The sequence below is a fragment of the Pipra filicauda genome, unplaced genomic scaffold, assembly GCF_003945595.2.
Source record: "Pipra filicauda isolate LSUMZ 115617 unplaced genomic scaffold, ASM394559v2 scaffold64_size3178608_pilon, whole genome shotgun sequence".
Classification (NCBI taxonomy): domain Eukaryota; kingdom Metazoa; phylum Chordata; class Aves; order Passeriformes; family Pipridae; genus Pipra; species Pipra filicauda.
In genome coordinates this window covers 3,125,143-3,151,617 of record NW_024104809.1, presented here as the reverse complement: position 1 = coordinate 3,151,617, position 26,475 = coordinate 3,125,143, and the positions used below count along the sequence as shown (strand labels likewise).

The 26,475-nt window shown below is 36.8% G+C and overlaps 1 protein-coding gene across 4 annotated transcripts; it reads left to right on the top strand.

Annotated features, from left to right (window-relative positions):
* SENP7 (SUMO specific peptidase 7) lies at positions 1-24,785 on the top strand. Of its 4 annotated transcripts, XR_005566160.1 has the most exons (21): positions 1-246; positions 1,828-2,025; positions 5,377-5,492; positions 6,211-6,386; positions 7,299-7,653; positions 8,216-8,367; positions 9,209-9,355; positions 10,776-10,809; positions 11,548-11,721; positions 12,355-12,617; positions 13,648-13,781; positions 14,946-15,062; positions 16,535-16,654; positions 17,593-17,685; positions 18,414-18,601; positions 19,016-19,068; positions 19,394-19,431; positions 19,660-19,728; positions 20,534-20,684; positions 21,917-22,171; positions 24,183-24,785. XR_005566160.1 is itself a non-coding variant. In XM_039388426.1 (20 exons), the coding sequence occupies exons 1-20, from the start codon at positions 26-28 to the stop codon at positions 22,052-22,054; spliced, it is 2,907 nt and encodes a 968-aa protein (XP_039244360.1). In that variant the 5' UTR covers positions 1-25; the 3' UTR covers positions 22,055-22,390. The 4 variants fall into 4 exon arrangements, 3 of the variants coding, with proteins under 3 accessions (XP_039244360.1, XP_039244359.1, XP_039244361.1); XM_039388426.1 differs by lacking the exon at positions 24,183-24,785 and having other exon boundaries at positions 7,299-7,623; positions 21,917-22,390; XM_039388425.1 differs by lacking the exon at positions 24,183-24,785 and having other exon boundaries at positions 21,917-22,390.
* Positions 24,786-26,475: the final 1,690 nt, after the last annotated feature.

The window sequence follows — 26,475 nt, the reverse complement described above, 5'->3', positions numbered from 1 at the left end:
AAAAGTTCTCAGCACCCTATTATTAATGTATTATTATATGTATGGCAGGCAACCCAAAGTTATCTTGACGAATGTCCTGAGGACGAAACTAGGAAGAAAGTACACACAGCCGCAACCTAAAAATGGTGCTAATTTTTGTGATGCTGGCAAGCTGCAGTCAGATCTACCACCCTCATCATCTACTGCCAGCCTAAAGATATGGCAGATTTTAAACCCTACTCTCCAAAGTCTTTTACTATCTAAAAGGTATGTTGGTTTTGCCTCATGTCACTAAACAAAAAAATTTTCCTTGCAGTTATTTTTTCATGAGAAAGTGTTATTTGTTGTACCACAGCTGTCTTGTTCATGAACTGTATTTCATCTGACTTCGCTGAATTCACTTGTTCCTGGTTCCATTTGATAATCATTGAGAGAGATGGTACCAGGCATGTTGTGGTGGTTTTTCTGTTCAAATGGCTTCTAGATGATCTTGTGCTGATGAGACCAATTAATTCTGATTTAACCATTGGATTCTCAAAATGTTCAGGGTTTTTTTATTCTTGTGCAAAGAATACACTTGTATTTAACTGCAAGCCTTTTCTCAGAGAAGGTATCAAGGTGTATTTTTCACTGTTCCTGCTTTAGACTACTCATGAAAATAGGAGAACTGGCATAACAAGTCAGAAGAAAAGCATATCAAGTCCAGTATCATCTTGACCCTCCTGCAAGCAGTGGTCAATTGTAGATATAGAGGGAGGGAAAAGTATGGCTATAGTGATTGCTTTTTTCTCTGTTTTTTTTCTCCAAGCTTCTGATGGTAGACAGTTTAGGGACTTTGTTTATTGGAGGTTACATCTAGTCTACAGTATTTTTCTGTATTAGACTTTTTCTCTCAGTGGTATGCTCATTGTTTATCACGTGCGTGCATCTGCAGCATCTTCTCTGTAAGGTAGTCTCCTGTTTAAAAGCAAATTTACATCTCTGTGCAAGAGGAGATCTGAGTGCTCCCCAGACATCACACAGTCTGTGCTGAAGTCTGCTCTGTGGATGAATACAGACAACAGGAGAATTACACAGTCAATTCCCAAAAGACTGTGTTTTTCAAAACAGATTCAAAAAGGCCAGGAGGTTACATCCTAATCCAAAACAAAATGCAATGGAAGTGCTAGAATTTAAATCCCAGATTGAGAAATTTAGGTGGGTAAATCGAGGACTATACAACAAGCTGGCTGCAGTAGAATTGCTTGAAGTAAGTTGTGTGCGCTCAAGTGGACAGTTTTATCTTCGTATTTCTGCTCGGCTTATTTTTGATGCTTGTGTTCTAACACCTGGGAACGTTTTTCTGAGTCTTGCTGTTCTGTAGAATGCCACCTCGTAATTGAGGGGGACAAATTCTAATTCTACCTTTTTGTGTACCTTTTTTCTACCTGTTTGCTAAGTGCTTGGGAAAATTCAGTCTGTTTCACTGGAGGCTTCTTGTTCACAGGAAAATCCAGATTGTTTGCTCAAGATTTCTGAGAAATGTCTATTGCATGAAAGCTATTTAGAGATAAACATTTACCAGATTTTAAACAGTACTACCTGATGCATTAGAGGCAATGCAGTGTGAATTGTATTTGGCTGAGGTGAAATTATATGGCTAGTTTTTCTTACCCTGGTCTCTTGTTGCTTTTTTGTGTTAATCTTCTTACCTTGTATTTTAAGTTTCTTAATTGGATTTTTTTTTCTCTAAGGGACTGAAAATACTGATGTTGATTATCAAGCCTCTAAGATACATGAATTTTACAAGAAGTTTCTTCCTCTAGATTTCAGAGCAGTATTTATGATGTACTGTTATATATATGGCAGGCAACCCAAAGTTATCTTGACGAACATCCTGAGGACGAAAATTGGAAGGAAGTACATAGACAACCACGTAACAATTGATGCAAATTTACCGGCTGCTGATAAATTGCAATCGGGTCAGCAACCCTCATCATCTGTTGCCAGCCTGCAGACATGTCAGATATTAAGTTCTCCTCATGAAAGTTCTTTTCTGTCTGAAAGGTATGTTACTCACTGCTGATTTTGCCAGTCTTCCTGAAATGGCATAACTTCACAATGGAAAAGAATTTCCCTGAAACAACTTTGGTTCTACTCCTGTCTTGAATCAGGAGATCAGTTTCCTGGGTGCAGCTAACATGCTTGTCCAGTGAGCCCTTTTAACACTGCATTTGTTCTGATTTGCTGGACCTGATGATAATGGCCTACTTTCCTTTCTTAGATGGAATTTCTGTTTGCAATAGATCAGTGTTTTGATTTATGAAGATGGCCAAGTAATTCAAACACATCTAAGTTGGTTTTGTGTCCAGAACCAAAATCTTGCTTTCTTGTAGCTGTTAATGTGTTCTAGCATGATTTCAATTAACTTCTTTTGCAAAATTTTCCAAATTCCTCTCTGTAATGGGTAATTTCACAATAACCCACCAGTGGTCTCAATCCTAACAGGGTGACATTGTTTAAGGGCTGTGTGTGTCGTCTCACCACTTAACCTCTACTTTTCCTCTTTTGTTCCTGTGTTTAGGTTGACTGAGCATCACAGTAATGCTCGACATAGAAAACTAGTGGAAATCAAGTATTAGAATTATATAACATTTTGATGTAAGAAGGCAGTTGCATTCAAAGTAAGCTGTATCCTCTTATCTCTTATGACTACATCTTTGCTCAACAGCAAGTTTTCCACAGGAAAATTTAGCAACAAATTTGGAGGAAGAAGGTAGAAAGAGGAAGAGAAGAATGTTTTTTTTTTTGAGGGCAGGAGTAATTAACAGTTCCCAGGTAAAAGTTGAGAAAAGTAAGTCATATTCCTCATTCTGATACATCAGCATCTTAGAGAACTGAAATTAATAGGAATTCATTTTTAATTCCTTATTTTTTAATATTGGGTTACCCATTGCTACTTAAATTAACCTGATAAAGTTGCAATTTAGATGAGGGATTTAGATAGAACAGTTTATTAGGCTGTCTCAAATATTATATTTGTTGCTAATAGTTTTCTATGACTTAGGGTTGAGTGAAGTGTGGGGATTTTTTTCATGTTGTTGGGGTTTCTTTTGTTTTGTTGGGGGTGTTGTGGGTTGTTTTTTTTGTTTTATGGCAAAATCTTTTAGTTTTAGTATCTGATTTTTTTCACTTGGTAATGTTTTGGATGATGGAAGGTAGTGGGTTTATAGAGAGGAGAACATGAACTCTTGAATTGAACTCTCTAAATCTGAGGAAACATCTTGAGTTCTTTTTCAAGCTCATATTTGGAGGGTGGCTGTTGAATTTTATATTAAGGACAATAATGGTTTGAACCAGTAATTTCTTTTAGCCATTGGTGTACTCCTCAACTTCCTTTAGCTTTGGATTGGTTCATTGCTTGAATGATTAATATTCTGTTCCTGCTACACAACTTTCTAGTTGTGTATTATGTAAAAGGCTTGTCAGTAGCAGGAACCAACATTAGGATGATTTTTCACCCCTCCCCAGTGACCAGCACAATAGTACAATTTGTAAGACGTATCACATGGGAAATGGAGAATTTAGGAATTATTTCAGCAGTCATGGATTGATCCTCGTCACCTCTCTGTAAGTAAAATCTGTGCATTACATACACTTGGCACTGATTCTTTTGAGGTCCCTTCTTTCAGAGGAGAATAAACCCTCCCCTCTTATAAAGGTTATGCATATAAATGCACATGGTCATACAGAGAGTCTTTTGTATCATCAGAGTAGCTAGAATGCATACTTTGTTTTACTGAAAATTGTGCCAGTTTTGTACTATGGAAATTTCAGATCAAGCCAAAGAACTGTGTGTGATCAGAACAGCGTGGTAATAACTTAACTAATCTCTACCAGCTAGAACTTGCTGCAAGTTCCCTATTTTCTTTCTTGCTTTTGGTATTACAGAATTGGTGGATTTTGAGTTGCTTTTTCACTGCAAGCCAGTGTGAAACACATTTGTTTGTCACCACTGAACTATCAGTATAACTAATGAATTTGAGGTAGGTTTTAAATGTAAAGAAACATAGGGTTTTGAAGTGTTTAAAGTACTTCTTTCCCATGGCTGTTGAGAACACTTGATAGTATATATGCTGCCTTAGCTTCATAGGTGATGCATGTCTGTTAAAGGGTGCTAAATTACCAGCAAAGTTTGAAATTGCAAATAAAATGTGCAGAATTTATGTATAAAGTCAACATGTTTAAGGAAGCTTGTTATCTGAAACAGTTCTATTGAGATACTTCCTATTATTGAAATGCCTGAATGGTGACGTTGGTGTAAAACAAATGCTGAAAAACGCTTGATGGTTTTGTGTGGTCTTTTAGGGCAGTCATATCTATGCAGCTGTTATGCATACAAATATTTAAACTGAGAAAGAGATGTGGGTTCCAAAATAAAGTTTTCTATAGTGAGGTTATTCCAGAACTAGAGCTACCTGACCTATGCAAGACCCTGTCTTGTTCAATATGCAGAATAAATAGTAGCACTTACTGAGCACTTCTTCTGTGTATGGTCCAATTCATGGTTCTTTGTGAATGGAAAGATAATCAGTAATTTCTTCACAGTGCTTATACATACTGTTCGTCGCTGTAGTATCAGAGCTCTGTGGAAATCTTTCTTTGTCTTTGCAGTGTTCCCAAAGAGCAACAATAATCTACAAAATAGGCACTGAAGAATAGGCATCTGCTCAGGAAGTGTCCAACAGTTTTGGCTATCTAGTTAGAGATGTCCATGGTTGGTGATGTTCTTTGCGAGTCCGAGCTCAGCTGTCAGTGATTTCAGTCATTGTGATGGACACTTAGCTCTTAGCAAGTTTGAGACCACAACGTTCACAGTTAGACACATTATAAAGCAGTAAACATGAAATCCATTTGGATTAAGTGCTGTGATCCTTTTCTCTTTCTTTCTCTTATGTGTCCCATCCTCCCTTACCTCCTTCACAGCAGGCCCTTTCAAGCAGGAATTTTTATTTCAAATAATTTCTCATTATAGGGTCTTACTGAATGGATTCTGTTAGTCATGCTGAATCTAAAAAATATACTACATTGTCTCATTCCTACCATATTAATTACAAGTAACTGTTGTACTCTCTTTTTCTTATGTGTTCTTGTTGCAGTCACTCCTTACAGCAAATTAGTATTTGTGCCTGATGTCAAGCATGCCAGATTTTCGTACTTTGTGCTTTTTGGAAGCATCTGTTTCATTAACGTTGTTAGAATACTTCTGTATTTCTGCAGTTGGACTGAAGTAATAGTGTTTCATTTGCCAAGGTCCACAAATTTTATGAGAAAGGCAGAAGTTTGTGGTCTAACAATTTTTTTTTTTTCAGTATTCTTTCAAAATTAAAGATAAGTCATAGTTAATATTATTTGCAGGTCTGAACGTTGCCTGAGAAAGACAGATGATGAGCTGTGTAAATTGACCAAGTCCTCTAAGGAACCAGGAAAAACTAATGCTGTCACATTAAGGAGACGGGAGCTGCAAAAGAAAGGTTTGTAGTGAGCAGTCATCTAACATTTAAGTATGAATTTTGGAGAGTGTTGGAATAGGAGAGCACAGAAATAGGTGTTGCAAGCAATGTATATATTTCCTCAAAATGCAGTTTTTTGCAGGTATGGTAAAATATGTCAAATGCCTGGTTTTAAATAGGAATAAAACTATGGTGAATCAAACCTGTGGAAGAAAAATGAAACTGAAGAAAGCCTCACTTCACTCTTATAATCCTGATTTTCTAAAAAGTCTTTTATAATCAAGAAAGTAATCCATTAAGAATGCTCAATGGTTTGTGAACACTGCTAAAATGTTTATGCTATTTGACAATACTTGTATTCACTGCTGAAGAATTATGACCTCTGTGCTCAGTCTCCAGGGATAATGTACTGCCTTTTTATACTGATTAGTAATATTTGCAGATTAGAACAGGAAATTGAGAATATTGTATCTGGCAGAAGATTAAAGAAAGACTAATTCTTACTTGGAAGGGAGCTATGAATTTGTTTATGCCCTTATCTTAAGTAATTATGCAATAATAATATTCCTAATTATTTTAGGGAATATGTTTTGGCAGCCACACACAATTTAAAAAAGGAAAGAATTATTAAAGATACTTGTGGAAGATGCCTGCTCCCATGCATTTTATTTAAGACATAACAGATATGGAGAAATGTAAAGGTTTTTAAGGATAATCTGTTAAATCACCTCCTTTTTAGATGCAGAAAACAAGCACTATGATGAACTGGAGAAAAGGGGCAGACAGATGAACAGCACTACTCTTAGTCAGAAGGACTCGGGCTCTTTTGCTTCTGAGAAAAGGAAAAGAAGACATAGTGGCCATATTTCTGATGATTGTAATGCACACATTCCAGAAAAATCACTTGTACTCTCTGTAAGTTGCACTTAATTTTAATGTATGTGTTTGTGTACACGCATGCACACACACTTCAGTAGCAGCATTAGCAACATCCCAAATAAAAGAATTATTGTAATAAGTAGGGCTTATACCTGTTGAGGGAAAGTAGTTCAGTGATGCATCAGAAGGAGTGAGTAAATGTGCTTCTGTCCACAACATCAGAATATGCTTATTGGAGCAAAAAATGTTGTGAGAGGTGAATGACAGTGTTTCTTTCAAACAGGAGCATGGACTAAAAGAATTTTGAAAATAAGACATCTAGCTGCTTAAGGGAAGCTTCTTTCACAGATGATATAGAGTTAGGGACTAATTAGGGGCTTTAATACAAAAATTACTAAATATACCTGGGGTTGTTGAAATCTTGCAGATGTCTTCTTCCTCCCTTCTCCTCAGTTTATTGTACTCTTCCTTAAAGTTTTATTCTTATCCATCGTTGAGATTTAAAAAACAAAACAAAACAAACCCCAAACCAAAACATAAACAAAAGACTGAGGGAATCAGTCGAGTACAAAGATTTATATTCAAGCATTTGAATACAATAAAGGCATCCCTGTCACCTTCTGATTAAAACCCCACAGAGACAGGCAGCTGCTGAATCCCATTAGCCCAGCCAGTGAGAGAGCTAGTGAAAAAGAAGATGTAGTTCCTTGTTCAGTTTGAATGGGGGTCATAATAAACTTCTAAAAGGTTGTCCCTTATGTCTTTATATAATAATAACCTTTGGAATATGAGGAGGGAGAAATTGTCCTGAACTGAGCATTAAATGTTGCTGTGTTACGCTGTAATTATTTTTTCTAGCACATAGCTAAATCTCAGCGATCACTGATATGAACCATCTAGAAATGTCAAGAAATAAACTTATATCCTGTCTCTGATTCCTGTTTCTAGGAAAAGCAAAGTTTGAGTTCAACTCCTGGCTGCAAAACACCCTGTGAGAACAGACAAGGTGACAGATCTAATACTGTTCTGGTGCCGGATTGTATTCCCCAGCCATTAGAGAGAGACTGTAAAGACACTTCCACACACAAGCACTTAAGGCCTGCTCACAGCCGCACAGAGGAGTCTGGCTCAGAGTCTCCTCCCAGAAATTTGTCAGAGAAACAGCTTTCTGCCACCAGTGAGGACGTGATTTTACCACGAGTTAGTACAATCAGGAAATTGAAAATGGACCCATCTCAGTACCTGAGCAAGCTGCGGAACAGAATCTGCAGGGGTAATCAGCAACTTGTTTCCGTTGACCCAAGTATGTACTATGTCTGTGCTGCTGACAATTACTGTTGGGACACTTAGGTACTAGGAGAACTTGAGCCTGGCTGGCTGATTGAAACACACAGAACAAAAGATTGAAGATGGAGATCACGTTGTGTGTAATGCACTGTGCAGGTTACAGAACAGTGCCTGGAGTCAGAGGGTCTTGTACTTGAGAAACAGGATAGACAGCAAGATTTTAAAATTCCAGTCTTTATTTTGCAGCTGATTTTGTGGCTATGAAAAATGAGCCTGTACTTAAGCTGATGCTTTACCTGAGAAAAGATATTCTCTAGTTCGAAGCAGCTGAGTTGTGGCCTGTTTCTTTTAATAGCCAAATACTTTAAAGGATCTTGGATAGAAAGTGTTCATAAAAATACAAAGCAGTACTTGTTGCATGCACTTTCATACACACACATCTTGACTGGTTTGGGCAATGTACCTTGATATTACGTGCTGCAAGAGAGAATTCTTTACTTGTCTGAAATCCACAATGAATGAAATATTCTTAAGTCTGCGTCATGTAGTATATATATACTTTTTTTTTTCCTCTTCAGTCGTCCTTTCCAGTGATGATGAAGATTCACCTTCTGAACCACAGTGCACAGAGCTGATGCAGGATAGTATCACTGAAATCAAAGAAACAGGCCAACAGTCTGACTTCTCAGCCAAGCAGTTGGAAGACAAGATGGAAAGCCACACAGAGCAGGTAGTCTAGTTTTTGGCCTATGTATTGTTATGCCAACCCTTTATTTCTACAATGTTTGTTGTGGAAAATTATTGTTTATAGTCCCAGCCACAAGCAGAATTCTTTGGCTCTGAAGCTTCGGTGTTTCTGCAGCATACAGTGTATTTCCTGTTTTGAAAACAAACATTTGGAAATGTTTAATATCAAGCTAGAAATAGACATGATGAAGATACATCTGTGAAAAACTTGTTTTCACACAGCGTTTTAAATTGATTGCAGTTTCTTCTCGTCAGCCAGTCCTCTGTTGTAATTCAGTGCATGGAGAAATTCAAGGATCTTTGCTGACAGCAGAGAGAGACAGGGTAAAGTTCCCTTTTCTGTGTGGCTAGCAGTAAAATGTGAATCTAGAACTAGCCATAAAGGTTGTTGCCTCATTTTAGACTTCATTAACCTTATGCTGCTTGCTTTGACCTGGATTTGAGTTATCCTGAAACAAGTCAAGAGCCATTGCTGCATCTTCTCTCAGGTGCATCATTTTGATCATAAGCATTGAATTGGATCCTGAACCTTTGATATGAAAAGAGGGATATTATTTTGTTACTCTGTTTGAGTTTTTACTTGACTCTAGATTAGTAAAGTGCACAGATCATTTCTTGGCAATGAAGGTGAAACAAGATCTTTTTAGGCCCTTAAAGACGTTGTCAGTAATGGATGTGTTAACACTTAAAGCTTTTGTGTTATTTTTCATATGGAAGCTGACTCTGGGAGTAAATTCTTACCAGTGTGATGAAAAAACTTTCCTAAGGTTACAGGAGGGAAGTATCTCATTTAAAGCCCTGTAGTAAATATACTTTTCTTCCAGTTTTTAACAGAGTCAATTGAAGATAAAAGTCTGATCACCTTACCTTCTGAAAGAACACCTAGAAAACAGATGAACCCATCACTGGATGTTACATTTGATAGTCTATACATTGGGAGATTTAAATGCTTATCAAGAGGTCCTGCTAGGGTAAGTTGTTCTATTATGATGATGTTTTGAGAATATTTAAAAATTAAAATTCTGGTAGGCAAAGCCAGTGGTACTTAGTATGGAACCACTCAGTTTTGATTATTGTTGCATCAAATTCCTTTGGCTAAACAATGGAGTGTGTAGTCCATTACCATCTACATTTGAATTGCTGTCAGAAAAGCTAACTGATTTTCTGTGGCCACAGTTTTCAGATGTAAAAGTTCTGTATAAATGCTGTACTTGAGAAGTCACACTGAGGATGCTTGTAATGAATTCTAACAGAAAATAATGACCATATTAGTGGCCAATTAATGTCACTTAAAAGAAAAACCAGTTGCTTTTCTCAGAAATAGTAACGATTTAGAATAAAGTAATCCATAATGATCAGAGTTCAGATATATACTATGCTCTAATCTTGCCTTTTAAACAGAAAATTGCTTGTTTTGTGGCTTTAAAGAGCATAAAAACAATACTAAAGCCACTAGTGCATAGGCAACATGCTACTCACTGGGTGTAGAAACATAAGTGAAGATGTGCTTAAATGGAGTACCAGCTCCAGAAGTTTCAACAGGTCTTTGACCAGGCTCTTTCTGTATATTGCAGCTGAAAAAGAAATGTTTGAACCTGCGTATGTTTTGTTGCTTTCAGTAAGACATCTTGAAATCTTGGATTGTAGTAATAATAATAATTTTAGGTTTTCAGAAAACAGCAGTTTAGTGCAGCAATTCTCATGCAGTTATGGAAACATTTCATGGTAACTTCCTAAATTAACAGGCCAAAATAATTTGAAGGATGAATTGGAATAATTTTAGAATCAATGCTTTAGGTATAAAGTAGACATTTTCCTTGGAGAACACAACTTCGTGCTTACTATGGTAATGTAGGAGAAACCTCTTCTGTCAATGTATATGAGAACCTTTTGTCAAAGTGACAATAAAGCACTCTTTATTTAGCAAAATCTCTTTGACATAGCAGCAGTGCAAGTGGAATCCTTCAAGGCCTTTAATTCAAAAATTATTGTAAATAGCAAAGTAACACCCCAGTGTTGAACCGTTTCTATCGCGTCCTTAATTCAAATAGTGCATCTGACAGCCTATCATGAGTTGCTTTAGCTCCTTTTGTCTCAAGTGTTCATCTTTTTTTCTTCTTCTTCTTAAGGAGCCTATAGGCAGCTCTGCAACTTTATGCTCATTTCTCAGTGCATAGCATCTCTGCAAGTTATTTGCTGTCATTTAGGTTCTGCAGTCAGGCTAATGGTTGGACTTGGTGAATTGTGTTTTCCAACCTAAATGACTCTATTATATTACTTTCAGTGTATTTGGCTATAAGGAAAGACATGCAGATAATTAAAAATTCTTATATTGATTTAATCAATTTGTAAAAAGCAAAGTAATTTTTTTTTTTATTATTCTTATTTCAGTTTACAACAAAGAATATTGTGATCCCACTCCAGGGTAAGAGAATTTTTTTCTTTAGGGTTCTCTTAACTGTATCTTTAAAGTATTGCATTAAAATACTAAGTATGTATTTCTGTTATGAGTAATTTATACTCTAACTTGCTTTCACAAAGACATTAGATAATTTTCACTTACATTTTTCAGTAAAGGAGTTTTGGTGTCTATAATGTAATCCTTAATAACTTATCAGTTTCCTGTACTTTTAAGATGAACTTTGTAGTTTTAGTGGCCTTGCCTCCCATATTCTTGCATATCATAGGTGTTGCACTATAGTAAAAATGACTGTGCATATTTTTGAGGTGAAACATTCATCTTTTCAGATTAGGGATTTATACCCTCAGGTAAGTTACACAAAAATGTATGAGTCGACTAAAGATAAGAGGAATATAACTGTAGATATAACTGAGTTGGATTGACCAAAAGCAAATAGGAGTTCGTGATTTTCAATTTTTTTTTTTTGTTTGCTTATAGAAAAAATACAACTTTTTTTTTCAGGAAGAATCCCAAATTTAGATGTTTAGCTTTTGGGGTCACAGTTGGTAACTTTGTGTTACATAGTTTGATGTAACTGATTTCAGTGTTGAATTCTCGATATTTTATGTAATACCAGGAATAAAATCTACAAGTACTGTGTTAATAAGCTCTGGTTGTACTTAGATCTCAGCATGTAACTACTATAACATGTATGACTATGGCTGTTATAGGTATGGTTCTTTTAAATTCTGTTCTCTACAGTGGCTCTCAATAAGAATGTTAAGCTGACAGTGGATACTCTGGATCTCAGAAGGTTTGGCTTGTGGAGAAGTGATGGTGGCTCCTCTTCAACAATTATCATTTTTCTTTGGTTGTCTGTGGATTATGTAGAAAACATGAAAACCCAATTGGGAAAGTTAGTTATCAGCAAGCCATGTGAGTAATCTCTTTCCTTAAATGCAAAGGAAAGGTCTAATTTATGGCATGTCAATAAAGTGGTTATTTTACAGTTGTTTTTTGAATGTGGAGGAAAGCTTATTGCATTTTAAAGATAATGTGGCCAGTTTTGCTTTTCTAAAATACCTTGCTATAGTTGTATTTGGAAGAAAAAAATCTAACATAATATGATTCAAAACCACTGCTATTTATTAAAAAGACCTCAAAACACAGTTTAATTGTAATCTGTGTGAGAAAGCCCTTGTAACTAGGCTTGTGTATAAAGCATCTCTCCCTTTAAAATATGTGGAATGTTTTACTTGTCCTTACTCCTGAGTATTGTATATGCTACAGAAAAGGCTTGGCAAGTAAAGATTGAGTTTTAGGGCCCAGAGTGTGTTTGTCTTCCTCAAAGTACTTAATTTGGGTTCCTACCTGCCATTTTGCTCCTGTGCTCCTCTGGGCTTATCAGGTGGGCCGTTGGTGGGCTGATGGCCCCTGTGATGAACCTGGTAGGGTATTATTTGGGCTCCCATGCCTGCCATTGTCTCTCCGTGCTCCTTTGTGGATGTGCAAACAAGTTCTTATCACATAATCTAATAGTTAGTACTATCCATTCTCTCCTTTTTCCAGCCAAACCTGGTGAATTTGTATTTCTTGAATTGTGCCAACCACTCACAGGATGGGAAGAAGACAGACTGACTGAACTGATTACAGATGTGAGCAAGAAGAACAGAGCACCAGATCTCGCTGAGTTTTTGTCTTTGAAGCAAGCATTTCCCTTGTTTAAGGATCTTTCTCCTGAAGAAAGCTCTTTTGTGAGTTACCATAAGGATCTACTAAAGCAATATATGCCAAAAAAGAATACCTCAGATGCTCATGAACCTGCAGTTCAGGTTAGTGTGTAGCTGTTGCTTTCTTTATCGCCACCTGTTCGTATTCACACATTCTAGTAAATTTTCCATCAGCCTTCTTTCTTAATCCATGGCTCAAAAAAAATCAGTCATGATTGTTGCAAAATTTGCAGTCAACTAGGTTGTGTCCACGGAGGGAGAGTGTGTAGACCTCATCAGTGAGTAGCAAGTACCTATGCTTTAGATTGACTCATGGTTGTGTATATTTAGAATAGGGATTTCCTGCCCTTGTGGTGTCTCCAGGGCAGCAAGTGGGAGTTAATGAAGTTATGAGTGGTGGAGACATTTTTTGGTTGAGCTGGAAAGGCAGCAGAGAAGGAGCTGTGTATATTGCTCTCCAGACACCTCTAGATGTACTTTCAAGCTTCTCCACAGCTTGAAATGCAGAATGATTCCTCAGACTGCTGGGGAGATGTCTGTGCAAGTTAATGTGTTGTCATGGTTTAATCCCTCTGAGGAGTAAATGTCTAAATCCAACTCCACGTCATTACCACTTCAGAAATTACATATATTTGTTCCCACTAGTAAAAAGCACAGAGACAACAGATAAATATGATCCGTGAAACTGGGGACTTAAATAGTGAACCAGCCAGTTCAAATCTGTATCGTTTTTCAGGCAAATTGTTTAAGGGCTGGATTTTCAAACCTTCCAAGCACACACAGCTCCAAGTAAGACGGTCTGATACTTGTCTCCATCCTTTCAGGTCATGTTTCTTCTCCAAAACCAATTCTGCATCACTTGACTAAATAATACTTGGACAGTTTTGGAGAGATTATGAACTAAGACCTGTCATCATTTTAAAAGATCCATTAATTTTTTATTGCCTGAGCGGTGGCTCATTTGCCTAAATCCTGAAGGTTACACTTTTGCTCTCCGGCAAGAATCCTCTTCAGTGATGCAGGTTACTCCTGTGGGCTTTAAGCTTGAATTTTCTGTATTCTGTTTTACATATGTATCAAGCTGTATAATGCTTTTTACTACTATTACTGTTTGTGGTTTTTTTTCTGATAGGAATCAAACCTAAAAGTGGTCAGGCCCAGTTATGCCCTTGCAAATAAGCAGAATAGTGGTTGCTATTCTATCTCTTTGTCCTCTGCACTGAATGAAGAATGGAAAGAAGTAAGAGAAACAGGAGCAGTTAAGAAGTAAGTAATATTTCACATAAATGAGAAAGTAAAAGAAATTGAATAAATAAGTTGTTAAGTGAGGGCTTTTATTCCAACTACCATTCTTTAGTTGTTTTTGAAGTTGTGTGAAAGTTGCTCTAGATATCTAAAATATCCCCAAGTCTAAGTGTAGTTATTCCTGTTCCATCCTGATAGTTAACAGACAGAATGGATGTATTACAGGATTGCAGAAAATCTCACAGAAACTGAAGAATACCTGAACTGTGACTACAAGGTCACATCATGGGTGCATCAATGGGGAGGGTAGGGACCTCATGGGTTCTGTAGGTGTCCATCTAAGTCCATCTTAGCAGAACTATTGGTAACTTAAGATGAGCCTTTTTTAAAATCTAAACTATGTTTTCTTTCACTGTGTCACACTCTATTTATAACTGATGTGTCATACAGTTTACTTGTTAGTACAGGAGCTTGGTTGAAAAAAGACACTAGTGTATCAAGATGCTGGGAGAGCACTGACATGCCTCAGTTCTGTCTGCACTTGCCTCTTAGTGCTCATACTTGTAGTACAGCAAACATTACCAGATTAAAATGCTCTTAAGAACCCTTGCCTTTTGCTGTCACTGTTTCTACTGACAGTATCACAGTTGGTTTTGCTTCTTCAACAGCAAAAATGCTCAGTTCATGGTTCCAGGTAATTAATATGGTTTTTAATCTGAAGCCTTTTATGTACATTTTAAATACTAGTGGTAGGAGTAACTTGGGCAGTTTTAAACCACTTACAAATACATATGCCACATGAGGTGTAAGCCCAAGTTCTCTGACTGGAAATGTGGGAGTCCTTGTTGGGCTGTTCATTCAGACCATTTGTCCCCTAGTATTTCTTCACATTATATATAGCCATTTGTCAACTACTTTTATGAAGAATAGAAAAACAAGATGAAGGTAAAAAATAGTCTCCTTTCAAAAGTTTTTCTCAAAGTTTCAGTGTGCATTGGAGTGAGTATTTCTTTTGAAACACTTAGCAGAAGAAATGGTAAAGGACTTTTGAGTTAGCCAACAATTTCAAGAACTACTACTATTAACAGGTTTTCTAGAAAATCTTCTACATGTGAAACAGCCATGCTAAGAAGAATGTCATGTAAAACACTTTGTCACTGTTATCACATGATTTATGTTTTCTAGTTTAATTGTTTACCCGCCCCCACCTGCAAAAGGAGGACTGGGAGTCACAAGAGAAGACCTAGAGTGCTTAGAATATGGAGAGTTTCTCAATGATGTCATCATTGATTTCTATCTTAAGTAAGTAATCACAGTCCTGCTTGTACCCTTCTTTCTAGGGCCTGATCTGGACTTGAATGTTACTGTAAATGTTGGTCACTAAACACAGTACAACAATTTCAGGAGTAAAGAGTGTGATGAATTTGTCTGTTGGACTTTCCTAAAAGCTTTTTTATATTCTTAGCAGTTTTATTTGTTTTAATTTAATTCTTTTTGTCCCTCTAAAGAACTGTGATATAATCCAGACAGAATAACTGAAGGAAAAAAAACCTTTTGGCGACCTTACACAACAGAAAGTGCTGAGCAGTGTTAAGTAGGCAGTTGAACAAAGTAGATGGTCTGCACTAGTATTTTATTTACTAAGTTTGCATGAAGTGGAGCATCCCCTGCTATTCTTTGCAATTTCAGGCATTCTTCTGATGCAGATCTCCTGCAGAAAGGAACACAGCTAATACTTCTTGAGGAAGTTGTGCTTGGCTGAGCTACTCCATGCCACTCTGCTAAAGTTGCTTGTGAAAGCAATTTTTCAAAAACTGGCACCGTGGCCACCATTCCCTAAAGTTGAGGTTTATTTTCACTCTGCTGACTTAGACCTAAGAAGAATTCTGGTTCGTTGAAGGTTGTCAGCAAGAATTCCATTTTACTTGGCATCCAGATGGCTGAAGGAGCAGGAGCCATAGGAAGCCTTGTCCAAAGGAGTGGGAAAGGCAATGTATTACTAAGTGTTTCAATGGGAGATTGCAGCAGACCCCCTTGTATTTTGCCCTAAAATAGAAATAAATAACACAGCATGGTCCTCTCAACAGCTGTGGCTTCATCTCAACAGAAAAGAAAGATTTAAATTAAAGAATTTAATGCAATCATTGCAAAAACTTCTCTGCTTTTAAAATTTGTTAGACTTCCCACATTCTCAGTTTTCATTGTGTTGCAAGTTGTATCATGTATGACTGTGTTTCCCAAGTCATCAGATGAAGCTGGAGGCACTTTGTGTAGGATAACTGCAATTATGAGAGCTTTGGTCTTCTAGGATGACAGAAGAAACACTCAAACTGATGTTTATAGTGAAATTATTGGCAGTGAAATAATAAGTACTTGTAGAATATTTGACTTAACTTTCACATGCTTAAATTGTTTGTTTTACTTCTGCAGGTTATTGTACTGACCTTTGCATGTTGTACTATGCTTTTTGTACATGCAGGAGTATAGCACTCCATAATAAATTCAGAAGCTTGAATACTGGAGCACAAACCTAGGACAAAAAATTATTGCTTTCTTAGTAGTTGCTTGGCTGTTACACACTCTGATGTCCATGCATGTGAATAGTTAAAATAGAGCAGAGAGAAAAGTTTGACATGATTAGTGGCTGTAAAGGCAACTGGTAGTAAGTATAACCTGAGTGTGATAAGTCATTAAAATAACTGTCCTTTTTTTATCAGTAACGGTAGTTTCTAGAAAAGGAGTTTAATAATTTCCTTTTTTTTCCTCTTTGGTAGGTACCTGTTGTTGGAGAAGGCACCAAAACGCCTTGCTGACCGTACACACATTTTTAGCAGTTTCTTCTATAAGTGCCTGACCAGGACAGAAAAAACCTCTGAGGGGGATGTCAAAGTTTCGTAAGTTTGTTTTAGGTGCCATTATGACCAGAAACAAACTATCTATTTATGCCACTTGGAAGTTCTCCAGATCATCTACTGATTAGTACATGAAATAGTAATTGTTGTTCTCCAAAGGATTAGTGGTCGAATATTGTAACTCACAATTAAGCATATTGGTGTTTTTCCTTAAAATCTACATGTGATTCATACTGAATATGAATGAAAATGTTATCATGTTTCTCCAACTTTATCTGAATCTTTACTTTGAACAGTTATTTACGTATTTGATATTTTTATCAGAAACTCAGAGCAAAGTTCTATGAAATGTTGGTTTCTATTTCAACTTGTGCAAATTAAGAAAGCTGAAAATCTAAATTTAGTTTTCTTCTCAGAATTTTCTTATTCTCCTATTGTCATCTCCTCATGCTTTATGTCTGTAGAACTGGAAATTAAATGTGCTCCAGCACTTAAATCTCTGGACTGGAGGGGATCTGTTTCTCTTCTGTGTTTGCTGCAGGTGTGCTAGATGACCCTGTGCAAGGCATTTAGCTTTTTCCCTTCAAAAGATAAGATTGTGTAGACAGGCCTTCAAAAGTGGCATTGGAAAGTTTAATTCATGGATGTTTTTATATTACTATAGATCTGGTTTTACACTGGTGTTTAGATGAGATTTTTGCATTTAGTGTAGTAAATAATAATTACTTGATAAATAACTGCAAGAAATCCATTCAAATCTATGAGTAATTTTTTTCCAGAAGAGTTTGAGATGGTTCAGAAATAGCTTGTTTGTCACTTGGGCTCAATGGTGTGCTGATTTATTTTTAATCTGTGGGGAAATTTCAAGAGTAAGTGAAAAACACATTGAGGGACTGGGGAGGGATAGGAGTCCTAATTCCTCTTCTTGCTTTAACTAAATAGAACAAAACCAAATAACAGTTGTCATTTGGTTTCTTCAGAGTGGCACAGAGAAGACATAGAAGAGTAAGAACATGGACTCGTCGTATAAATATCTTCAGTAAAGATTATATCTTTGTGCCTGTGAATGAGGAGTAAGTCTGTGTGTTTTCAACACTTTTCCTGATATTTAAAGATTTAAATATTTGAATGTTGTGGTGGTAAAAATTTATGGCTGTAGGGTTGGATCACTGGACATGACACTTAAGATTTTGAAGAAGTAACAGGTGTGAAATGGGTGATTTTGAAGTCTGTTCTAAAGACAAAATGCTTATTCAGTTGTCATTAGTAAACTTTGCGCTTTTGGTGTCTATAAAAAGTAGTTTGTAAAAGTAGTACTTCCGTAGTCTGTGCCTTGGCCTGGTTGAATAACTGACCTGGACATGGAAACTCTCTTGTAAAACTGAATAGTCATGGAGAGGTACATATGGAAAACAGGTGCAGAAAGAAATGAGGCTAAAGGTGGGCCAGTACCTTCAGCTATATTCAAAACTGGGATCACCATCACAGATTATTATTTTTTTCTTTTTCCTTACATTTTGGGATGGGTGCCCAAATATTGATAAATTGCTGTGATGAATTTTGGTGGTTTTTTTTTTCAAAGGAATTGATACTGATTTTTGCTGTTATGCCACAGTGCAAAGTGAAAAAATGAATGAGAGGATTGGTATGAGATGCCATAAAGGAACATGGCAATGATGGTTATGTATCACAGAACAGTTGTTCATGAGCTCTCAGTATTATAAAAGCTTTTCATAGCCTTTTGAGAACCAAATGTTACACAGTTTTGACATTTTTCCCCCGTCTCCCTCCTGCTGGGCAGGTCTCATTGGTACATTGCAGTTATCTGTTTCCCTTGGTTAGAAGAAGCTGTGTATGAGGAGTGTCCCCATCAGAATTCCTTATCTCACCAGTCTCCACTTCGGTCAGAGAGTGAGAACACTAGACCTGGTTCAGTGTTCTTCAAGGGTGAAGAAGAAATGGATTCTAACAGAATTTTATTCTCAAAAGGTAGGTAATCTAGAAAAGAATGATGTGAAGCAATATACAGTTCTGATAGTGTCTTAATCCTTGAAGGAGGGAAATTAAGTAAGAGATAGTTTTTAGGATATCAAGGCTGATGTAGTTTGTTTTTATATCACCATGCATAGCAAGGACTGCAAGTTATCTGCAACTCTGGAAAATACTGGAAAGGACATGTAAAATCAGTGATGATTGGGAAGTCATTTCAGTAAGAATTTTATCAGGAAAATTACCCTCAGTAACTCTGCTATTTGAACATTCAGATGGGAATGTTCAAAATTAGTTTATAAATTAGTTCTTCACTATATATTTTGAACACTAATAATCAGGAACTTGAAAATAAAAAAAATTTGGTTAGAAAATATTTTCTTAAAGACTTACTAATTTGTTCTTTTGTACTAGGTGGCAATGAAATTGCTGCTGCTGCTTCAGTTCTAGATTCAGCTATTTCTAAAGTAAGTACCTTTTTGTACTGGCAGAGAAAATGTATTACTCTAGTTCTGAAGGCTGTGAGACTTTGACCAAGTGATTTTGCATCATCTTTTTTGCAGTAGCTATCAATGTTTGCATAGCCTGCAGTATGTGCAAGACATTTTTGATTCGCCTTAAGTCCTCCTTTGCCTACCTATGTTGCTCTGCTATGCTTTCACATGTTTTTAAAAATGATTTATCTGTCTTTCTGAAATGAGAGCTTCTCTCACTACCTTTATATCTATGAAGATGGTAGTTTGTAATTGCTGTTGGTTTCTTTAAAGATTATTTTCTTTTCTTTTCTCTCAGATCTCCCTAAGTAATTCCAAAAGGCAGATTTGTAAAAGGTATGTTTCAGTTTTCTTTCTAATTTTGTAACATTAAATTACATTAAGAAATTCTGCAGTAATTCAGTTATTTTTCATAAAGCCACAACTGTAGGTACTTGTCCATTTTTACCACATTGGTTCAGATATTGATGCTCTTGGTAAGCTCTATTCAAATAAAATACTTGCTTCAGTAGTGTGATAATGAAAGACTGCAATGATTTGTTTGTTTATTTTTGTTGTATACAGGCCTTGTATACTCATCTTAGATTCTTTGAAAGCTGGTTCTGTGCAGAAAACAGTTCAGGTTTTGAGAGAGTAAGTAACTACAATTTCTATCTTTTAACAAGAGATGCTGCTGGTCGTATTTCTATATTCAAAATACTTTTTAAAAACTAATACTTTAAAATTTAAGTGATTGGTTTTCCAAAAGGCTGATGTTCATTTTTTTGGTGACTGTTACAGAATTACAGTGTTAAATCCACTCCTATATATGTGCAAAAACGTAGAAAGTAGACTGAAGCTGTCTAAAAGTTTGATGTGTCAGTATAGTTAGAGTGGAATGGTATTATTTGTTTTGAAAAGTGAGAGTAAAAATATATTCAGTCTTTTATGTGATAAGTATGTAAGTATTGGAAGAATGTCCTAAAAATTTCAGTACTTTTACATGTTCCTCGTTACTTCAACATCTATCAACAACTTTTTAAAAAGTTGTTAGATATTTGAATCAAAACAGAATTGTTCATTTTCTGCTGACCTTCTAGGATGAATCCAGGAAGAATCTGTGTGATAGCCAGGAAAGATTCCTGGAGTTATTCCTTAAGATTTAAAAATGTTCTGGTATCCTAATAGCTCAAAGAAATTCAACACAAATAACTGGTTTTAAGTAATATCATGCCTATTTCTGTTTTGTATATTTCTTATTATGTGGTAGAGATGCCTCTGAGTGCAGTAGAATATTGAATAGTTGAAATAGTGTATAAATTTCTTTGACAGATTCTGTTAAAAATAAATTGATTAAAGCTAGTTTAGCTTTTTGACCAGCTCTGGAACAATAATGAATAGTATCCCCAAAAAACTGAGCTATTTCTCAAGTATTTCAACTGATTGCTTTCTCTTGTAGGTACCTTGAAATGGAATGGGAAGCTAAGCGAAAAACACATCGGGAATTCAGTAAATCAACAATGATTGACCTGTGTCCCAGAGTGCCTAAACAAGATAACAGCAGTGATTGTGGGGTCTATTTGCTGCAATATGTGGAAAGCTTTTTCCAGGTACAAATCAAAACTACCTTCCCCTTTCCACCAAATTACCTTAAACCCCAAAAACGTATTTTTGAAGGAAATAGCCAGACACAAAAGTCTGTGAGGCACAGTGTTAGAAGTGTCAAAGCCATTTGAAGAAGAGGAGATTAAACCCATTCTTCACATAGTGGCTGGGATCTTTATATCTGGTTTCTCATCTGTCTGTCAGCAAACATTTCTGACCCTGTAGTTAAACGTTGCTTTTACAATGACACATTCAATATCCCTAAGTATTTGGGTGTATTTGGAGTCTATTTCATGTACATATCTTTGCATCAGTTCTTGTAGCATCTAAAATTTTGGTCAGCTTGTGCACTGGCCTTTGAGTGACTCTGCAGGCAGCAGCTTCTGGAATGAGTGAGGGGGTAATTCTTAAAAGGGAATGCACAGACCTAAGGGAGCCTCTCTTTTTGTTCAGCACATAGCTTTAGACATCTGCAGATCCTGGGCTTCAGGCACTGCCTTCTAGGGTGTCCCCAAGTCTTCCTCATCCTGATCCAGTGCACTGCCCTCTTGCTCTGTCCTTTGAATGGCTGTGCTTGCTTGGTGCTTAGATGTGTGGTCCACATTCTCTGAGATTCCTGTGCATGCAAAGCCTTGTGTGGGGCCTTGGACAGCGGACAGGTTTTTCTTCTGTGGGAGAACAGATTGCCATTCCAAAGCACCTGTACACTAATGCATACAGTGTGGGGGATAAACGTGAGGAACTGCAGATCTGCATGCAGTTGCAGGGCTAAGATCTTGCTAGGTTCGTGGGGATGTTGTGAGATACCTCATGTGGCAGGTGTGCCACAATGGATAGATAAGACTCTTCAGAAAGGGCAGGCAGGGAAGACAAGGAGGTAGAGTTACCCTTGATGTGAGAGCAGCTGGAATGCATGAATCTCTGCCTCGGGTTGGATGAGAAGCCATCTGAGAGTTTATGGGTAGTGACTAAAGAGCAGGCTAATATGGGTGACATAGTAGTGGGCATCTGCTGTAGGCCGCCTGATCAAGGAGTGGAACCATGAGTACCTTTTGGTAAGGGTATGTATATATGTGATTATGATGGAGGAACTGGAATTTGACTTTGATGCCTGTCACACTCGTGTGGGAACTTGTTTGTGCCTCCTTGGTCTCAGCAGCAGTGGAAGGGTTTGAAATTCTTTTTGAAGGTTGCTTTGGGAAATTCATGCCGTAAATATTCCTTTTTCTGTCACCAGAACCCTATAGTTAACTTTGAAGAACCACTGCATCTGGAGGATTGGTTCCCTCGTCAGCTAATCAGAAGCAAAAGAGAAGAAATTCGTGACCTGATCTTGCAACTGCACTTTCAACAGCATAGTGGCAGCAGCAGCTAATAAATCTAATAAGGCAGACCTAGCAAAGGACACTGCTGTATAAAGTAACTGGAACTCTGCCTAGCAGCACTTGGTCTCTCCCTGCCTTGCAAGGAAGACAGAAAAACCCCACAAAAAGTATTTTTTGTTCAGCATGTATTTATTTAAAGATTTTTTTTTTTTTCAATGGTGTTGTGTGGTCTTAGAATGCTGGGGGGGGGAAGGGAGAAGGTTGTAGCTAAGAGTGTAAATATAAGTTAAAGCTAATGCACATGGATTGCTAATTGAACCTTTGTTTGGCATATGAAAGCTGCTTACAGGTGTGTGCCACAAGGATATAAAAATACTTTCATCTTATGGAGCCTTTTCTTTATATTTCTATATCAACGTGAATGGTATATAAACATAGAGTTGGCCCTGAAGACAGGATTTTGATCCTGTATGTGTCTTTTGATTTTGCAACTGATACAAATAGAGTGAATACTATGTATTGTTTTAATTTAAGGATGTAATATTGACTCTCTTTAGAGATTTATGTTTTTGTTTTGTTTCTGATTATATACTGATATAATCTGCATGTGTCAGAAAATTCTGCCAAGATTTGAGGCTGAGTTTTTGTTGTATTTTTTATTAGTATTATTTCCCTCCCTGTCATTTTCTTCATAAAAATGAGTTTCCCGGAGTGGAAGACATTTGCTTGAGAGTGACTGTTGAAATACTCTAAAGTCAAGAGTGGATTTTTTTAAAGTATTTTTTATTATTATTTTTCTTATCAGATTTCAGAAGACAACTTGCTCTCAAAGTACATGCCAATACAATATGTGTAGGCAGTAGATTTTTAATGCTGTTCACCTATTTTTTGGGAATAGTTTCTCCAAATCTTATGGTATCACCTGCATTAGCAAGGCAAGCGGGCTGTGCCTTAACAACCTCAAAAGTCTGAGGGGTTTTACTGAAAATTAAGGTCAATATGTTTATGTGATATGTCTTTAAGATATGTTATTTACATATAAGACAAACAGGATTTACACTTTGCTTAGGAGAATTGCATAAAGATGCCTGAATATTGAGTGTTTGAACTCAGACTTGATTTGATAAACTAGCACAAGTTTATCAATCTGCCTACGTATTTATGTAGTTTTTGTCAAATAGTGATCACATAAAATTTTAATAACATTTTGATGTGCACACTTTTTTCTGTATTTACTGCATGATAGAAGGTGATCATTTTAAGAGGATGTTTTCTCCTGTTCTCCACTGTAAGTTCAAGTGTCGTCTCACCCTTCAGAAGATGTGTCAGATAACCACAAAAACCACTTGTGTCATGAAATAATCTACAAAACCAGAACTCTTAAAGCTGGAAGTAGGATAGAGAGTTAAAATAAGAATTGAGGGCAACCCAAAGATGTGAACATTTTTATGTCGTTGCAGAATTCTCAGGGCCCCTTCCCTCAAGACAGAGTAACTCTGAAACCAAGCACTTGGAAAATCCAGTTATTACTTCAGGTTCTGTACAGTCATCCAACACCTCCCCACCCCCCCTTATTGTTTCTCAAACCAGGAAGCATTTTTGCTGGAGCAGAGAGGCAATTTGAAAACAAAGCAATTTGCTGAGCGCAGTTACCTTCTGTATAGCTGTGAGCAGCCTAGTACAGTTACTGTATGTTTTTTGTCTTTGTTTCTACTTTAATTCTGTAGTTTGTCACTGCCCCTCCTCCCCTGCACCCCACCAACAGCTCTCCCTCTCATCCTGGAGTTTGTGTTGTTCAGTACCTAAATCACAACACCAGCATTACTTACGAGGTTGATCTGTGTATTTATTGTAAAACAAATGAAAGATAAAATGCAGAAATGTGTGCCCTTTGTTAATTGATGAATATTTTCAGTGTTTCCTTATGAAAAATAGTTCAGGCTTTTTCTTATGGTAAAGTTAGTTTTTATCATCAAGCAACTTGTTCTTTTTCAGATTGACTGGTTTATAGATGTTTAAAAGCAAAAATAATGTACAAATTTTTCTAAATTGATTTTATAGCATGAAAGGATTGACTTTTTAGATTTGCTACATATGTGCTATGAGAATGCCAATGCATTTGATATTAAAATTACCTCCAGAAGTTACTGAATGTGATTGTTACTGTTCTTTTCCCAGCTGCCACAAATAACTCATAAGTGAAAGATAGGCTGTCTTGCTGCTTTTAAGGTGTATACACAGTATGTGTCTCTGAATGCAAATGTCTGTCAAAGGCATTATTGGACCACCAGCTGCAACCCCTCTCATTCCAGCCATTTGCATTTACCAGGTATGTGGTAAATCCTGGGAAGTGTCTGTGGAAGAAGTTACTCTCCAGGTACTTTAGTACTTCCTTTTTATTTGCTGACATTCCCCAAAGTTAACTTTTATCATGTGTAAGGCACCAGTCTGACTCAGGGACCCTTTTGCACATTCCTGTGTTTCCATTTCCTATATTAACCCCTGTTTAACTGAAATGGTGGAGCGACATGATACTTGAAAGCAAACCAATCTTTGTAAGACTTTATCCTAAGCTGTGTAATTTTGGTTTCAAGGCAGTCTATTGTACCCAAAGTGTTAAATGTAACTGTCAGTTTCGTTCTTCTGCATTCTGTCTTCGTGGGACCAGAAAGTGGCTTCCATGAAGAAATCTGAGTCATGGAGATCCATTTAAGGTACTGTTGGCAAGCACAACAAAAGATCTTTCAGGAAAAATATTTAAAAAACCTAAGATTTCATCAAGAACTGGAGAAGTGAACTTGCAAGTGTGATTTTTTTTTTTTTTTTTTTTTTTTTTTTTTTTTTTTTTTTTTTAAAGCATCCAGGGACTACTGTGTTTTTCCTCTGGAATTGCAGGCATAGATTCATCGCAGTCCATCTGTGCTTTTGTGGGACTTGCCTCCTAGAACTTGACCCTGAGATGAGCTTGCAGTACTCAGTACATACTACCTTACAAAATAATAAGGCTTGAAGACCACAGTATTAACACTTTTATCTTGGTTATGGCAAAGAAGCAGAATTTTGCTTCTTACAACCCCCCTGCCTGCCCCTCCCCCGTTCCCCACCCAAAAAGACACCAACTGTTTCCAGATGGAAAAGTAGGAATGACACTTGAGAGGTCTCAGTATTGAAAATGTGTCAAATAAGGCCAAGACTAAGCAATAATTCTGTTCAACAAAATTGAAGTTGGAAATACTGTTCAAAGATGAAGCATGAACACTGGGATCATCTTTGACTGTTGAACATGGTAAGAGATTTCTGATCAACAATTCAGAAAAGGAGGAATGCTGGGAGTAGGTCTACATTACACAGACAGAGTAGATAATGAAGTGTGAGATTTATTTGGTTGACCTCGCTTCCTAATTTTTCTGCTCCAAATACTTTACAATACTACACAATGGAAGAGATGTCAGTACAGCAGGCTTTGGGGAGCTGAATTTGGTCAGCTGGAGGGTTAAACAGCCTCAAAATGTGTTTATTCTTGAGAGGTAGTTCACCAGAGAACTCTACAAGAGCACAGGTAAAAAGTGGTGATGGTAAAATGCTTGGCAACAGCAACCACAGCAACTGAACAAGTGAAGAGGTTTTGTCTAACGTAATTGCCTCAGCTAAACTGATTAGGAATTTCGTTGCTGAATCCTGTCAGATGCCATAAAATCAGTTGCTGTATCCAGTCACAGGAGGCAATTTATAATCTTGATAGTAAACCACATGAGCTTGGGGATAGTGGGTGTCTGCCACGATGTGTTTTTTTATTAGAGGCATTTTCATTCAAGTATACCTTTATTTTGTATTCTGTAGTTACAGATGAGTGAATTTAGCATTTTGAATAAATTGCATTTGAACAACAAGGACATTATTTGGAACAGTATGTGTGCTGTAGCAGAATTTCAGTGAGCATTACCCTGTAGAGAACTATAATTCAGCTAATCACACTTGCTGTATGAAAGTGCATGTCATTTCTTCTCAGAAATATAAACTGTCAGAAAACTGTCTTTATTTTTGGAGGTACTGGGGTGACCTTGGCCTGTTTCATCACTATAATTACACTTCCCTTTTTTTCTCATTCAGCAAGAATATGCTTTTCCTGAATAGTTTTGAACAGATACAACTTGGCTGCTGGAAATAAAGGATTACACATCTTCTGGTACAAAGTGTTACTGTAAAGGCTGTAGTCAAATCAATGGAGTTAATTTTCCACAGTTATTTTGGAAATCTATTGCAAGAGTTATTTTGCTTGCTTTGAGGAACTTTGGATGATGATTGTATTTTTAATTATGCCTTTTGCTATTGTATATGTAGGAGATTTTCAGCTGTTCCAAATCTACATTTCAGTGCTGAAATCAGTTGAATTTAACATTGATAGCTTGAACTAATATTAATAAAACTGAATTTAAATTTTTAAAATATTTTATCACACAGAAGCTGACAT

Bases quoted from the DNA above. Each gene is read 5' to 3' on its own strand.
- SENP7 (XM_039388425.1), top strand. From the start codon at position 26: ATGTATTATTATATGTATGGCAGGCAACCCAAAGTTATCTTGACGAAT. The intron at 5,493-6,210 runs GTTTGTAGTGAG...CCTCCTTTTTAG, and splicing joins ACGGGAGCTGCAAAAGAAAG to ATGCAGAAAACAAGCACTAT. The intron at 19,729-20,533 runs GTAAGTAACTAC...TTTCTCTTGTAG, and splicing joins ACAGTTCAGGTTTTGAGAGA to GTACCTTGAAATGGAATGGG.